The following is a 19,174-nucleotide window of genomic DNA, read 5'->3' on the forward strand; positions in this document are numbered from 1 at the left end:
TCCAGACACCTACAGTACACTACACAATGTTATGTAACCTACAGTATACTACACAATGTTATGTAACCTCCAGACACCTACAGTACACTACACAATGTTATGTAACCTACAGTATACTACACAATGTTATGTAACCTACAGTACACTACACAATGTTATGTAACCTACAGTACACTACACAATGTTATGTAACCTACAGTATACTACACAATGTTATGTAACCTACAGTATACTACACAATGTTATGTAACCTACAGTACACTACGCAATGTTATGTAACCTCCAGACACCTACAGTACACTACACAATGTTATGTAACCTACAGTATACTACACAATGTTATGTAACCTACAGTACACTACACAATGTTATGTAACCTCCAGACACCTACAGTACACTACACAATGTTATGTAACCTACAGTACACTACACAATGTTATGTAACCTCCAGACACCTACAGTACACTACACAATGTTATGTAACCTCCAGACACCTACAGTACACTACACAATGTTATGTAACCTACAGTATACTACACAATGTTATGTAACCTCCAGACACCTACAGTACACTACACAATGTTATGTAACCTACAGTATACTACACAATGTTATGTAACCTACAGTACACTACACAATGTTATGTAACCTACAGTACACTACACAATGTTATGTAACCTACAGTACACTACACAATGTTATGTAACCTACAGACACCTACAGTACACTACACAATATTATGTAACCTACAGTATACTACACAATGTTATGTAACCTACAGTACACTACACAATGTTAATTAACCTCCAGACACCTACAGTACACTACACAATGTTAATTAACCTCCAGACACCTACAGTACACTACACAATGTTATTTAACCTCCAGACACCTACAGTACACTACACAATGTTATGTAACCTCCAGACACCTACAGTACACTACACAATGTTATTTAACCTCCAGAACACCTACAGTACACTACACAATGTTATGTAACCTCCAGACACATACAGTACACTACACAATGTTATTTAACCTCCAGACACATACAGTACACTACACAATGTTATGTAACCTCCAGACACATACAGTACACTACACAATGTTATGTAACCTCCAGACACATACAGTACACTACACAATGTTATTTAACCTCCAGACACATACAGTACACTACACAATGTTATGTAACCTCCAGACACCTACAGTACACTACACAATGTTATTTAACCTCCAGACACATACAGTACACTACACAATGTTATGTAACCTCCAGACACATACAGTACACTACACAATGTTATGTAACCTCCAGACACATACAGTACACTACACAATGTTATTTAACCTCCAGACACCTACAGTACACTACACAATGTTATTTAACCTCCAGACACCTGCAGTACACTACACAATGTTATTTAACCTACAGTACACTACACAATGTTATGTAACCTCCAGACACCTACAGTACACTACACAATGTTATTTAACCTCCAGACACCTACAGTACACTACACAATGTTATGTAACCTCCAGACACATACAGTACACTACACAATGTTATGTAACCTACAGTACACTACACAATGTTATGTAACCTCCAGACACCTACAGTACACTACACAATGTTATGTAACCTCCAGACACCTACAGTACACTACGCAATGTTATTTAACCTCCAGACACCTGCAGTACACTACACAGTGTTATGTAACCTACAGTACACTACACAATGTTATGTAACCTCCAGAACCCCTACAGTACACTACACAATGTTATGTAACCTACAGTATACTACACAATGTTATTTAACCTCCAGACACCTGCAGTACACTACACAATGTTATGTAACCTCCAGACACCTACAGTACACTACACAATGTTATTTAACCTCCAGACACCTACAGTACACTACACAATGTTATGTAACCTCCAGACACCTACAGTACACTACACAATGTTAATTAACCTCCAGACACCTACAGTACACTACACAATGTTATGTAACCTCCAGACACCTACAGTACACTACACAATGTTATGTAACCTCCAGACACCTACAGTACACTACACAATGTTATTTAACCTCCAGAACACCTACAGTACACTACACAATGTTATGTAACCTCCAGACACATACAGTACACCACACAATGTTATTTAACCTCCAGACACCTACAGTACACTACACAATGTTATTTAACCTCCAGACACCTACAGTACACTACACAATGTTATTTAACCTCCAGACACATACAGTACACTACACAATGTTATGTAACCTCCAGACACATACAGTACACTACACAATGTTATGTAACCTCCAGACACATACAGTACACTACACAATGTTATGTAACCTCCAGACACATACAGTACACTACACAATGTTATTTAACCTCCAGACACATACAGTACACTACACAATGTTATGTAACCTCCAGACACATACAGTACACTACACAATGTTATTTAACCTCCAGACACCTACAGTACACTACACAATGTTATTTAACCTCCAGACACCTGCAGTACACTACACAATGTTATTTAACCTCCAGACACCTACAGTACACTACACAATGTTATGTAACCTCCAGACACATACAGTACACTACACAATGTTATTTAACCTCCAGACACCTACAGTACACTACACAATGTTATTTAACCTCCAGACACATACAGTACACTACACAATGTTATGTAACCTCCAGACACATACAGTACACTACACAATGTTATGTAACCTCCAGACACATACAGTACACTACACAATGTTATGTAACCTCCAGACACATACAGTACACTACACAATGTTATGTAACCTCCAGACACATACAGTACACTACACAATGTTATTTAACCTCCAGACACATACAGTACACTACACAATGTTATGTAACCTCCAGACACCTACAGTACACTACACAATGTTATTTAACCTCCAGACACATACAGTACACTACACAATGTTATGTAACCTCCAGACACATACAGTACACTACACAATGTTATTTAACCTCCAGACACCTACAGTACACTACACAATGTTATTTAACCTCCAGACACCTGCAGTACACTACACAATGTTATTTAACCTCCAGACACCTACAGTACACTACACAATGTTATTTAACCTCCAGAACCCCTACAGTACACTACACAATGTTATTTAACCTCCAGAACACCTACAGTACACTACACAATGTTATGTAACCTACAGTACACTACGCAATGTTATTTAACCTCCAGACACCTGCAGTACACTACACAATGTTATGTAACCTACAGTACACTACACAATGTTATGTAACCTCCAGAACCCCTACAGTACACTACACAATGTTATGTAACCTACAGTATACTACACAATGTTATTTAACCTCCAGACACCTGCAGTACACTACACAATGTTCTGTAACCTACAGTACACTACACAATGTTATTTAACCTCCAGACACCTGCAGTACACTACACAATGTTATTTAACCTCCAGACACATACAGTACACCACACAATGTTATTTAACCTCCAGACACCTACAGTACACTACACAATGTTATGTAACCTCCAGACACCTACAGTACACTACACAATGTTATGTAACCTCCAGACACCTACAGTACACTACACAATGTTATTTAACCTCCAGAACACCTACAGTACACTACACAATGTTATGTAACCTCCAGACACATACAGTACACCACACAATGTTATTTAACCTCCAGACACCTACAGTACACTACACAATGTTATGTAACCTCCAGACACATACAGTACACTACACAATGTTATGTAACCTCCAGACACATACAGTACACTACACAATGTTATTTAACCTCCAGACACATACAGTACACTACACAATGTTATGTAACCTCCAGACACATACAGTACACTACACAATGTTATGTAACCTCCAGACACATACAGTACACTACACAATGTTATTTAACCTCCAGACACATACAGTACACTACACAATGTTATGTAACCTCCAGACACCTACAGTACACTACACAATGTTATTTAACCTCCAGACACATACAGTACACTACACAATGTTATGTAACCTCCAGACACATACAGTACACTACACAATGTTATTTAACCTCCAGACACATACAGTATACTACACAATGTTATTTAACCTCCAGACACCTACAGTACACTACACAATGTTATTTAACCTCCAGACACCTGCAGTACACTACACAATGTTATTTAACCTCCAGACACCTACAGTACACTACACAATGTTATGTAACCTCCAGACACATACAGTACACTACACAATGTTATTTAACCTCCAGACACCTACAGTACACTACACAATGTTATTTAACCTCCAGACACATACAGTACACTACACAATGTTATGTAACCTCCAGACACATACAGTACACTACACAATGTTATGTAACCTCCAGACACATACAGTACACTACACAATGTTATGTAACCTCCAGACACATACAGTACACTACACAATGTTATGTAACCTCCAGACACATACAGTACACTACACAATGTTATTTAACCTCCAGACACATACAGTACACTACACAATGTTATGTAACCTCCAGACACCTACAGTACACTACACAATGTTATTTAACCTCCAGACACATACAGTACACTACACAATGTTATGTAACCTCCAGACACATACAGTACACTACACAATGTTATTTAACCTCCAGACACCTACAGTACACTACACAATGTTATTTAACCTCCAGACACCTGCAGTACACTACACAATGTTATTTAACCTCCAGACACCTACAGTACACTACACAATGTTATTTAACCTCCAGAACCCCTACAGTACACTACACAATGTTATTTAACCTCCAGAACACCTACAGTACACTACACAATGTTATGTAACCTACAGTACACTACGCAATGTTATTTAACCTCCAGACACCTGCAGTACACTACACAATGTTATGTAACCTACAGTACACTACACAATGTTATGTAACCTCCAGAACCCCTACAGTACACTACACAATGTTATGTAACCTACAGTATACTACACAATGTTATTTAACCTCCAGACACCTGCAGTACACTACACAATGTTCTGTAACCTACAGTACACTACACAATGTTATTTAACCTCCAGACACCTGCAGTACACTACACAATGTTATTTAACCTCCAGACACATACAGTAGACCACACAATGTTATTTAACCTCCAGACACCTACAGTACACTACACAATGTTATTTAACCTCCAGACACCTACAGTACACTACATAATGTTATTTAACCTCCAGACACATACAGTACACTACACAATGTTATGTAACCTCCAGACACATACATTACACTACACAATGTTATGTAACCTCCAGACACATACAGTACACTACACAATGTTATGTAACCTCCAGACACATACAGTACACTACACAATGTTATTTAACCTCCAGACACATACAGTACACTACACAATGTTATGTAACCTCCAGACACATACAGTACACTACACAATGTTATGTAACCTCCAGACACATACAGTACACTACACAATGTTATTTAACCTCCAGACACATACAGTACACTACACAATGTTATGTAACCTCCAGACACCTACAGTACACTACACAATGTTATTTAACCTCCAGACACCTACAGTACACCACACAATGTTATTTAACCTCCAGACACCTACAGTACACTACACAATGTTATTTAACCTCCAGACACCTACAGTACACTACACAATGTTATTTAACCTCCAGAACCCCTACAGTACACTACACAATGTTATGTAACCTACAGTATACTACACAATGTTATTTAACCTCCAGACACCTGCAGTACACTACACAATGTTCTGTAACCTACAGTACACTACACAATGTTATTTAACCTCGAGACACCTGCAGTACACTACACAATGTTATGTAACCTACAGTACACTACACAATGTTATGTAACCTCCAGAACCCCTACAGTACACTACACAATGTTATGTAACCTACAGTATACTACACAATGTTATTTAACCTCCAGACACCTGCAGTACACTACACAATGTCATGTAACCTACAGTACACTACACAATGTTATTTAACCTCCAGACACCTACAGTACACTACACAATGTTATTTAACCTCCAGACACCTGCAGTACACTACACAATGTTATTTAACCTCCAGACACCTGCAGTACACTACACAATGTTATGTAACCTACAGTACACTACACAATGTTATGTAACCTCCAGACACCTACAGTACACTACACAATGTTATGTAACCTCCAGACACCTACAGTACACTACACAATGTTATTTAACCTCCAGACACCTACAGTACACTACACAATGTTATGTAACCTCCAGACACCTACAGTACACTACACAATGTTATGTAACCTCCAGACACCTACAGTACACTACACAATGTTATGTAACCTCCAGACACCTACAGTACACTACACAATGTTATGTAACCTCCAGACACCTACAGTACACTACACAATGTTATGTAACCTCCAGACACCTACAGTACACTACACAATGTTATTTAACCTCCAGACACCTGCAGTACACTACACAATGTTATGTAACCTACAGTACACTACGCAATGTTATTTAACCTCCAGACACCTGCAGTACACTACACAATGTTATGTAACCTCCAGAACCCCTACAGTACACTACACAATGTTATGTAACCTACAGTATACTACACAATGTTATTTAACCTCCAGACACCTGCAGTACACTACACAATGTCATGTAACCTACAGTACACTACACAATGTTATTTAACCTCCAGACACATACTGTACACTACACAATGTTATTTAACCTCCAGACACCTACAGTACACTACACAATGTTATTTAACCTCCAGACACCTGCAGTACACTACACAATGTTATTTAACCTCCAGACACCTGCAGTACACTACACAATGTTATGTAACCTACAGTACACTACACAATGTTATGTAACCTCCAGACACCTACAGTACACTACACAATGTTATGTAACCTCCAGACACCTACAGTACACTACACAATGTTATTTAACCTCCAGACACCTACAGTACACTACACAATGTTATGTAACCTCCAGACACCTACAGTACACTACACAATGTTATGTAACCTCCAGACACCTACAGTACACTACACAATGTTATGTAACCTCCAGACACATACAGTACACTACACAATGTTATTTAACCTACAGTTTACTACACAATGTTATGTAACCTCCAGACACCTACAGTACACTACACAATGTTATTTAACCTCCAGACACCTACAGTACACTACACAATGTTATGTAACCTACAGTACACTACACAATGTTAATTAACCTCCAGACACCTCCAGTACACTACACAATGTTATGTAACCTACAGTACACTACACAATGTTATGTAACCTACAGTACACTACACAATGTTAATTAACCTCCAGACACCTACAGTACACTACACAATGTTATGTAACCTCCAGACACCTACAGTACACTACACAATGTTATGTAACCTCCAGACACCTACAGTACACTACACAATGTTATGTAACCTCCAGACACATACAGTACACTACACAATGTTATTTAACCTCCAGACACCTGCAGTACACTACACAATGTTATGTAACCTACAGTACACTACACAATGTTAATTAACCTCCAGACACCTACAGTACACTACACAATGTTATGTAACCTCCAGACACCTACAGTACACTACACAATGTTATTTAACCTCCAGACACCTACAGTACACTATACAATGTTATGTAACCTCCAGACACCTACAGTACACTACACAATGTTATGTAACCTCCAGACACCTACAGTACACTACACAATGTTATTTAACCTCCAGACACCTGCAGTACACTACACAATGTTATGTAACCTACAGTATACTACACAATGTTATGTAACCTACAGTACACTACACAATGTTATGTAACCTACAGTATACTACACAATGTTATGTAACCTACAGTACACTACGCAATGTTATGTAACCTCCAGACACCTACAGTACACTACACAATGTTATGTAACCTACAGTATACTACACAATGTTATGTAACCTACAGTACACTACACAATGTTATGTAACCTACAGTACACTACACAATGTTATGTAACCTATAGTATACTACACAATGTTATGTAACCTCCAGACACCTACAGTACACTACACAATGTTATGTAACCTACAGTACACTACACAATGTTATTTAACCTTCAGACACCTACAGTACACTACACAATGTTATGTAACCTACAGTACACTACACAATGTTATGTAACCTACAGTACACTACACAATGTTATGTAACCTCCAGACACCTACAGTACACTACACAATGTTATTTAACCTCCAGACACCTACAGTACACTACATAATGTTATGTAACCTCCAGACACCTACAGTACACTACACAATGTTATTTAACCTCCAGACACCTACAGTACACTACACAATGTTAATTAACCTCCAGATACCTACAGTACACTACACAATGTTATGTAACCTCCAGACACATACAGTACACTACACAATGTTATGTAACCTCCAGACACCTACAGTACACTACACAATGTTATGTAACCTCCAGACACATACAGTACACTACACAATGTTATTTAACCTCCAGACACCTGCAGTACACTACACAATGTTAATTAACCTCCAGACACCTACAGTACACTACACAATGTTAATTAACCTCCAGACACCTACAGTACACTACACAATGTTATTTAACCTCCAGACACCTACAGTACACTACACAATGTTATGTAACCTACAGTACACTACGCAATGTTATTTAACCTCCAGACACCTGCAGTACACTACACAATGTTATTTAACCTCCAGACACCTACAGTACACTACACAATGTTATTTAACCTCCAGACACATACAGTACACTACACAATGTTATGTAACCTCCAGACACCTACAGTACACTACACAATGTTATGTAACCTCCAGACACATACAGTACACTACACAATGTTATGTAACCTCCAGACACATACAGTACACTACACAATGTTATTTAACCTCCAGACACATACAGTACACTACACAATGTTATGTAACCTCCAGACACATACAGTACACTACACAATGTTATGTAACCTCCAGACACCTACAGTACACTACACAATGTTATGTAACCTCCAGACACCTACAGTACACTACACAATTTATTTAACCTCCAGACACATACAGTACACTACACAATGTTATTTAACCTCCAGACACCTACAGTACACTACACAATGTTATTTAACCTCCAGACACCTACAGTACACTACACAATGTTATGTAACCTCCAGACACCTACAGTACACTACACAATGTTATTTAACCTCCAGACACCGGGATAGCGTTCATTGACGGGATAGCGTTCATTACACAGTCACCACGCTTAATGTTAACATGATAATCTCTGAAATTCTACGATTGGCCACCTGCTTCATATCTGATTCACACAGTTAAACCTCTACTAGCCTGTCTAGGATGTACTTTAACTTACAGAAAACAGGGATTTTATCCTTACTGTTGGAAAACTCTTAGAAATGTCTAATTGGTCTCGGGAATGGCCTGTAAATGTTCCCATAGTCCTTACGCTGAAAATCAAGTGTTCAATGGGCTAGCCTTGCACATCCGTTCGGCTTCCTTAGTGTGTAAACCCAGGCGACTGGCCCTCGCACATTATTCAGCTATTTAAAAATAGGAGATGTGAATTTACATGAGTTCATTTGATGTTTTTTTATACTTGCGGTTTAGCATAACTGTGATCTCGCATAGATGAACTGTTCGACATAGACAAGGTCTCGGGATAGTAGTGTCATTGCAGTGAGGATTGTCTGCCAGAATAGAGCTGAGAGATTTATGTCTCATAGTTAGTCGTCCTATCCTCCCCCTACTTGTGCCTCTTCTGTGGCTACTCTTGTTGTGTTCTGGTGTGTCCTTGAATTGATTCCTGGTGCTGAATTGGAAAATGCATGCAGCCAGTTAGTGAGTGAAGATGAGGGGACAATGGTGTCAGAGTTATTCTGACGCTGTGTGTCTTTGAATGTGACATGAATATAATGTGTGATGCCAAAGTGTGTGTGTGTGTGTGTGTGTGTGTGTACTACAGTATCTGTGGTGTATGCTGAAGTATCCATCTGTTCACAGCATAGTATGTTTCTCTGTACAGTGAGGACAACCTTCAAGAGGACCTGTTTGACCAGATCCTGGTGGGACGACTGGACTTCCCTGCTCCCTACTGGGACAGCGTCACGGACTCAGCCAAGGTAAACCACCACACAGACACACCACCCCTGTCGCGTCAGCCCCCATTACATTTGGGTGGCAGCAATGAGGGGGTGGGAGGGTCCCGCTGAGATCTCCCGGAATGAAGGAGGCGGGAGTGAAGAAAGAGAGGGATGGTTTGGAAAGAGGAGATGCGCACACACACACCATCTCTTCTTCTGTTCACACATCCCGCTCCCCTCTTATGCTCTCTCGCTCGCTCTCTCGCTCGCTCTCTCGCTCGCTCTCTCGCTCGCTCTCACTCTCGCTCGCTCTCTCTCTGCCTCTCAATTCAATAACATGTTCAATTTCAATTAAAGGGCTTTATTGGCATATGTTTACATTGCCAAAGCAAGTGAAATGGATAAACAAAAGTAAAATAAACTTGACGCTTACAAAAGTTCCAAAAGAATAAAGACATTTCAAATGTCATTATGTACAATGTATATATACAATGTCGTAATGATGTGGAAATAGTTAAAGTACGAAAGGGAAAATAAATAAACATAAATATAGGTTGTATTTACAATGGTGTTTGTTCTTCACTGGTTGCCCGTTTCTTGTGGCAATAGGTCACAAATGTTGTTGCTGTGATGGCACACTGGTATTTCACCCAGTAGATATGGGAGTTTATCAAAATTAGATTTTTTTTCAAATTCTTTGTGGGTCTGTGTAATCTGAAGGAATTATGTGTCTCTATTATGGTCATACATTTGGCAGGAGGTTAGGAAGTGCAGCTCAGTTTCCACCTCATTTTGTGGGCAGTGTGCACATAGCCTGTCTTCTCTTGAGAGCCTGGTCTGCCTACGGCGGTCTTTCTGTACATAGTCAAAGATTTCCTTCATTTTGGGTCAGTTACAGTGGTCAGGTATTCTGCCAATGTGTAGTCTCTGTTTAAGGCCAAGTAATGATCTTTTTGTTTTCTCATGATTTGTTTGGGTATAATTGTGTTGCTGTCCTGGGGCTCTGTGTGGTCTGTTTGTGAGCAGAGCCCCAGGACCAGCTTGCTTAGGGGTTTCTTCTCCAGATTTATTTCTCTGTCTGGGATGGTTTGTTATGGAAGGTTTGGGGATTGCTTCTTTTTAGGTGATTTTAGAATTTAAATGTCTCCCTCCTCTCTCTCCTCTCACTCCCTAAATGACCACCATGTGTTACAGTGACAGCAGCTATTTCAAAGCAAGTCTGAACTGCTAATTAAATGCTCTGCTGCAGTGGCACCTCGACTTAACAAAGAAAAGCCTACGTCTAGAGATCTCAACAGCCTGCTGCAGTCACGGTCTATTCATTAGTTACCAGAAGAGTAGAAAATGGACTGATATAGACTGACATGGACTACCTGAACTTGTCCAATAAGACATGCTCATTTTCGTTTTCCGTTGCAAAATATTTTGGTCCGTTTTGTTATGGTAAGCCCTAGTGAACCCGACCCTGGTTGGAGGCACAGTGAATGTAGCCAAACCATGCTAGAGCACTGTTTGTAATGTCCTCCTGTGACACTTGTACATTGTTCTCACTATGTGACATGTCAAGGTAAAGTTGCGACGACATGACTTGAGAGAGACTGGACCCTGACGAAGTCACCGCTGATGCATGACCTGATGTGTTTTCTAGGAGCTGATTGGGCGGATGCTGCAGGTGAACGTGGAGGCTCGCTACACAGCACAGGACATCCTCTCTCATCCCTGGGTCACGGTAACTTGTGTGTGTGTGTGTGTGTGTGTGTGTGTGTGTGTGTGTGTGTGTGTGTGTGTGTGTTCAGGACCATAAAGGAGAATGTGTGTGTGTCTCTGCAGGATGACAACATGGAGAACAACATGAAGATGGAGGTGTCAGGTAAACTGAGAACACACTTCAACACAGTACCAAAGCCCAGCACAACCACAGCAGGAGTGTCAGTCATCATGGTGAGGAACAAGACAACATTCACTATCACAACCCATTATTTGTTTTCTGGTCCCATTATCCATACACACATTGTTTAACACAACAGCACTCAGTCACGACCCTCTACTCTCTACCAACTACTCTCTGTTTTCTGGTCACGTTTCCAATACACACATTGTGTATCTCCATATACTTTCCCTCATCTGAACTCTCTGTATTCCACCATCTGTCGTACATTGACACCCCAGAGTCCTCGCCTGTAGATTCTTGATATTTGCAGAAATGTTAAACCATGGCCTGATTTACATCAGTTGTTTTCTGAAGGAACCAAAAACAAAGCTAAAAGAAGCTTCTTGATTTTATTTTTATTGGCATCCGCTTACATTTCAAGATTGATTGGAAACCAACATGAGCTGTAACAAATGTTCGTCAATTCAGCACTACACCTACTCACTTTCAAACAAACAATAACCATTTTCACATCTAGTACTATTAATCAGTTGGTTACATAAGAGTTTGGTCTAAAAGAACATGAGAGATTGTCTGACAGGAAAGCTAAGAAATGGACAACTTCTGTTCATGTAATCATATCACTGAGGGTTTTAAGAGAGCAACATGTATTCAAAATGCTTTCCCCTGGGATTACACACGGATAAATCCTGATTCATCATCTTATCTCTAAAACACGTTTTCATCCTTGCAGTACAAATGTGGTGTTTTAGTGTTGGCGCAGTGTTCTCAGTGACTCCAGAGTACATTAATCATATCCTACCATCCTTATCTGTTTTTAAGCTTTTTCCCACAAGTCTATGCACCTCCTGGCACAGTTATGTAACTTCCTGTTGTGGGTGGTGAACTTCCTCTCGATCTGCCGCACACATCACCTCCCCTCTCTGGTCCACTTGGGGGTCTATTGAGCTGGAGCTGGCCTGCGAATGCATGTCCAATATAGCATAGTTCTGTCAATGGATGCATCTCAATTAGATCCCCCTCATCTCCTTCCCTGGTCCTTGAAGATGGAGACAATGAGAGGAAGCCTCTCTAGACTATTGCGATGCACACATGCTGTCTGCTTCCACCTGGGTCCAGTATACCCACTGCAGCAGTAGAAGGGGATTAGCATGGGCTAAGGGGTGCGCAAGGGTTCATTTGGGACTACCCCTGACTCAGGGTTAAACCTCATTTTGTTGTAAATCTCCTTCGACAGTTTGAGGTGTAAAGGAGATCCCCGCGCCCCTCCTGCTCATCCCACTCCCTCATCCCAGGACCACAGGGGAAGCTTTGGAGCTGAGTGCAGGGTACCGATCTCCCCCGTCCTCCACTCTCTCCCCCTCTGCCAGCTCCAATAATGCCTCTCTATAACAGATTGATCTGGGCAGAATAACTCAGTAACTCTCTGCAGTGGCCTTGAATCAGTTTGCATGGCTGCTCTGCCCCCTCGTGTAATTTTCCTAAGCTCCTCTCTCCTCCTCCAATGGGGCCTCTTTTATTTTCTGTCTCTCAATCATCCCCCTCTCTCATCCTCCACTTTTATCTCTCTCATAACCATCTTCATCAATCAACTCGTCTCTGTGTGGACTGACTTTGTTGACAATGATGTCACTGTTGTGTTGAGAGATGTTTGAGTTAGATTTGTACATGTTATTGTATTCTGTGTTGTTTTTGGCTGGCTGGGTGGTTATTTGGCATGCTAACTAACTAGGCCTAAGAGAAGCCCTCATTGCTTCTGCTGAACTAATTTTTAATTTGCCCCCGTCTCTGTCACTCATCCAAAGTAGTGCTCTTATAGTTAATGCCCCTACAATAACCTGGGGACATTAAATGTCTATGGCAATTTTACTATATATTTGATGTCTATGTAAAGCCATGATCCTACTCCTACATGTATTGGCCATGTTTATGGCAGGTTGACATTTATTGTCATGAATCTTACTCTGGAGGCAGAACTGCGCAATTTTCGCTAGATGGGCCAGCTGCAAAACAAAAATGAGTTTTTTGGTCTTAATTTAAGGATAGGGTTACGGATTAAGGTTAACAGTGTGGGTAAGGTTAGGTTTAAATTAGATTATATTACTTTGTGGCTGTGCCAGCTAGTGACCACTCTGCAGAGCTGCCCCCAGAACAAGATTCATGACAAAACATTTCAACCTGCTGTCCCAGCCCTTTGGATACATTACAGTTCATCTCCTGATAATTGTTCAATTGAGCTTTACCACCACCTTGTGGTCAATCATTTAAACTGCACTACTGCACCAGATGAGAGAGACAGATGAAAATTGCTTATATTGCCTTGGATTTAACATTGAACAGTACTCCCCAGAAGTTAAGATTTCTAAAATTGTCATTGAGCTTGCTAGCATCCTGATAGATGGCTGTCATAGCAGACTTTAGGCTAATCAATTCCAGGCCTGGAGAGCCACACAGCGGTTTGAACCAATGTTGTTTCTACGTCATATCAATGAAATTCTATTGAACCAACGTGTAATAGACGTTGAATTGACGTCTGTGTCCAGTGGGACCCCACTGCTTCTTTTTATTTAGATCTTGGAAACCAGGTGAGTAGTGGACTCTGGCTAACCAATGGCATGAACTGATCACTTAGCTACCAGGGACAGAGGAAAACCAGCAGTGCTGCGGTACACCAGAGCAGGAATCAAACAGGCCTGCTTTCTGTGTCTCCTCTAATGTTGTTGAGCTGTGAGTAAGACTAGTCTCTGTCCCCTCTGCTTCCTCCCCGCCCCCTCCACCCCTCCACAACACGCCCACATTGCCACCCTCTGAATTAGCTCCAAGGCAATGGTATGTACTAACACTGAAGGCTACGCTTCTTCACTGACGCCACGAAGACTCACTCAGCTAAGGGAACATGGGAAATCTTGATGTCTTCTGATTGTTACGTAGTTATTATTGTTAATATTATTAATATAATAGCAATCCAGATGATCTGTAATTCCAGATGTGATCTTCAGTGTCTAGTTGGTTTGGGTTGTGATGAGGCACAATTTCTCATTTTCCCTTACACTGCATGTTGAGCATTGATGATATGATTTGCTGTCTTGGGTCAGTCTACTGTGAAGGGTCTGTCACTGTAAAATCATCCCATCTATGATTGTTTCTGTTCATATATATATATATTTGTATCTACTGTTTTTTTATATTATATAGAAATGTTACTCCATGGACCTTACTGTCAGAGATCAGTGAGGTTGAATGTCATCTTGGGGCAGTTTTCTCTTCCCATTATATATTGACCCACTGTTCTTTATTTCTGTCTGTCCCTACTTGTTTGGTTCTGTTGTATTGTACAGTACAGAAGGTGAGTGTCGGTCTGACTTTCTTTCCCTCACCCCTCACCCATGACCTCTACCAGAACACAGCTCTAGATAAGAAGAGGATCCAGCTGACTCGTCGCAGCCAGAGGCCCACAGCACCACCTCCGCCCCCACCACTGCCTGGGAAGAAAGTAGTCCCTCCTGCAGCCATGCCAGTCAAGCAAGCCTCACCAGTCTCACCCAACTCCAAGCTGCCAGTACCCACCAAGCTGGCATCACCCACCAAGCCTGCCCTGCCAGAGGAGGAACCCAAGAGTCCTCAGACTGATGTGCCTGTATCCCCTCCCATCTCTCCTTCAACACCTACCAGACCTGTTACCTCTCCCTCTGTCCCTGTCTCTCCTTCCTCTCCTACCATGCCTAACATCTCTATCTATCCTACCTCCCCTACCAGGCCCAACAACTCTCCCTCTCCTTCCTCTCCTGACAAACCTGTTATCTCTCCCTCTCCTTCCTCTCCTGACAAACCTGTTATCTCTCCCTCTCCTTCCTCTCCTGACAAACCTGTTATCTCTCCCTCTCCTTCCTCTCCTGACAAACCTGTTATCTCTCCCTCTCCTTCCTCTCCTGACAAACCTGTTATCTCTCCCTCTCCTTCCTCTCCTGACAAACCTGTTATCTCTCCCTCTCCTTCCTCACCTACCAAACCTGTCATCTCCCCTTCTCCTTCCTCTCCCTCTTCACCTACCAAACTTCAAATGTCCCCTTCTCTTTCCTCTCCAACAAAGCTCCATGCCTGTGCCTTCCCTCCTGCCTCATATAAGCCTATTACTTGCCCCTCCAACTCATCACCTTCCAAATGCAAAGCCTCCCCCTCTCCTCCTGCCCCTCTCTCTCCCTCCTCTCCTCCCTCTCTTTTTACCTGCCCCTCTCCCTCCGACCCTCTGTCTCCCTCTGCCTTTCCCATCCCTCCCTCACGCCTGACCTGCTCCTCTCCCTCCTCTCCCACCCCTCCATCACCCCTGGTGGGCCTTGACGTTGAAGCTGCTGCTACTGCCAGAGAGCTGTGAGAAAGAATGATGGATGAGAAGACTGGCTGCTGGACCATGGTCTAATTTGTACCTTTCCAGCCCCCTTACCTCCACGCGCCGTATCCCCAGATCTATGATTCGCATGTAGGGGGCTAGATACAGATAGAACCTCCATCCCCAGTAACAGTATAACAGCTGATATCCACTGCTGTATCGTTCCTAGGCTCCCAAGCAGCAAATGGTAAAAAAAAAAAACAAGCAAAATGGCTCCTACAACCTACAGTACAATCTCTGTAGAGAACCCATCATATCCACGCTCCAAGAGGGAAGTTGAGGTGTTTTGTATATTTTGGTTGATTTCTATATACGGTATGTGTGTATTTATATATGGAGAAAATAGAGCGAGGCCTGGCTAGTTAGTGTGTGTGGTTTCAGATGGGGTTTTCTGGAATGACTTCTGATCATGTTTTATTTATTGTCTGTGGTTGGTAGACACACACATGTTGATTATGGGTAGAAGTGTATTATTTGGTGTGCTTGATGTCTGTTGTAAGATAAACTGCTACTGTAGATGTGTATAGTATTGTATGACAGACACGAGGCACCAGAATGAAAGTTTAAGGTTTGAGTTTGTTTTCTTCTCTTGTCTGTAAAGCCTGTTTATCATTGGTCCGCTATGGAGCCTGTAGTGTTTAACTGCTGAACACCAAAAGAGAGACGCAACAGAGTAGAAGATGAACGTGTCAATGAGGAGAGCTGTGCCTGTCAAAATAGCTGCCAGATCAGGGGTGTGTTCAGGGCGGCAGGTAGCCTAGCGTTTAAGAGCGTTTGGCCAGTAACCGAAAGGTCACTGGTTCAAGTCCCCCAGCCAACTAGGTGACAAATCTGCCAATGTGCTCTTGAGCAAGTCACTTAACCCTAATTGCTCCTGTAAGTCGCTCTGGATAAGAGCATCTGCTAGATGACTAAAATGTAAATGTTCATCCGGAAGAAAACAGACAAACAAGGAAGGGACTTCCTGGACATGTCCTGTAAGAAACGCTCATTTTCGCCCTCCGTTGCAAAACGTTTTTCATTGTGTGCCCTAATGAACCTGACCCAGTAGTTAGATTCATTTTCTGAAACCAGCTGACAGGAAACACTGGGAGCTCTATCCCCTCATATACTCATTTATCAGTCCAGATTTACCGGATAATAATGTGAGGCTGTTCCACTTTGCTGTTGTCTTTGTCTGTAATGGTAATGCACTTGTTTTAAAGTCCATGTTTAAGTCCCAAATCGCACCCTATTCCCTATATAGTGCACTTCTTTTGAACAGGGCCCATAGGGTATTGGTCAAAAGTAGTGCACTATGTAGGGGTATAGGGTACCATTTGGGATGTATCTCCTTACCTAGCCTACTGCAGTTGGTTAGGGTTTAACCCTTCAGATATTGATAATGGCTCCGATGCACATCACTACTACGCCAAGGGGCTTTAGTTGCATGCCATGTTCCTCCCTCTGCCTCCCCACAAAACAGGTCTCTCTGTCACACACACACACACACACACACACACACACACACGCACGTCAAGCTGGTACTATTGTACGTATAGTAGCTGTTCTGTAATGTTTAGTCAAACTACACTGTCATCATCATAATGCTTTTTTTATTGCAGTTTTAGTCTGGATACGTGTATGGAAAAACACTGTCAGCTTTGGCCAGCACTTTTAGTTTGTACAGACATTTAGCCACTGTGACTCCTTTATCATTATGTATTAGGAGCACATTGGAAAACTTCAAACGCAATAAAAAGTATTCAAATCAGGTTTTTTTTCATGTTTTTATTTCTTTGGCACCATGTTGATAAAGGTGTGTAGAAATCCGATATTATAAGCCACTCACAATGAGGTAAAGTGACTGAGACCCATGTGATCATCAGCGCCCTCCTGTGAACAATATCTGAAGCAACAACATGGCCTAATTCCAACCATTTGCCAATGAAAACCGCTACTTGATGACGTGTTTTGCTCCAGACCTACTGAGCCAATCACCAGGATAGAAACAGTTACCAGATCTAGCCTATGGGGAACCAAGCTAGGGACCCACAGACTCCCATAACCCCCGCTCTGCAGGTCTCAGTGATGGCAGCACCTGCACTGCGTTGGGTTTAACCACATTGAGAGCAGCAAGCAGGTCCTGGTGAAGACTCCAACCGTCGTCTCTTAAAGGGAAGGTTGCGCAATATATTTCCACACCATCTAAATGGTCTTTATGCAAAAGTTTATACCCTTCTAGTTTTCAATTTGAATAAACCTAAGACAAAACCATAGAGATATAGCACTCATCTTTGTGTGTGACAGCATGGGCAGCCCCATTGAGGCTATATTCATTTTCGCAATTGGCTGATCCTGCCCGTTGACCTGGTTGGACGGGTCACCAGGAGGGATCAGCCAATGACGATGGGAGTTCCCACCCAGTCAACTACATTGAAATGGTGGAAGCCGTCAATGATACTACACATGCTAATACGGCTTCTATCATTCTCTGGGTTAAACCTACCTCTCTAGGCCTTGACTGCAGCCAGGTGAGGAAGTTGTGCAGTGTGGTTAGTGCAACCCCACCCCTGGCTACATTCCAGTCTAACTTCAAATAACAGTTCAATTGAAGACAAGATGTC

The 19,174-nt window shown here is 41.6% G+C and overlaps 1 protein-coding gene across 4 annotated transcripts in view; it reads left to right on the top strand.

The window, feature by feature from the left end:
• The window catches only part of LOC135507578 (serine/threonine-protein kinase DCLK2-like), a 109,385-nt gene extending 91,063 nt beyond the window's left edge, over positions 1-18,322 (top strand). For 2 of the 4 annotated variants that reach the window (XM_064927101.1, XM_064927102.1), the window contains exons 14-17: positions 10,233-10,329; positions 11,939-12,019; positions 12,121-12,231; positions 15,582-18,322. In XM_064927101.1, the coding sequence (XP_064783173.1) occupies positions 10,233-10,329; positions 11,939-12,019; positions 12,121-12,231; positions 15,582-16,553 (1,261 nt within the window). In that variant the 3' untranslated portion in view covers positions 16,554-18,322. The other 2 variants (XR_010450674.1, XM_064927103.1) reach the window with 2 other exon arrangements.
• Positions 18,323-19,174: the final 852 nt, after the last annotated feature.

This window comes from Oncorhynchus masou, chromosome 21, assembly GCF_036934945.1.
Source record: "Oncorhynchus masou masou isolate Uvic2021 chromosome 21, UVic_Omas_1.1, whole genome shotgun sequence".
NCBI lineage: Eukaryota > Metazoa > Chordata > Actinopteri > Salmoniformes > Salmonidae > Oncorhynchus > Oncorhynchus masou.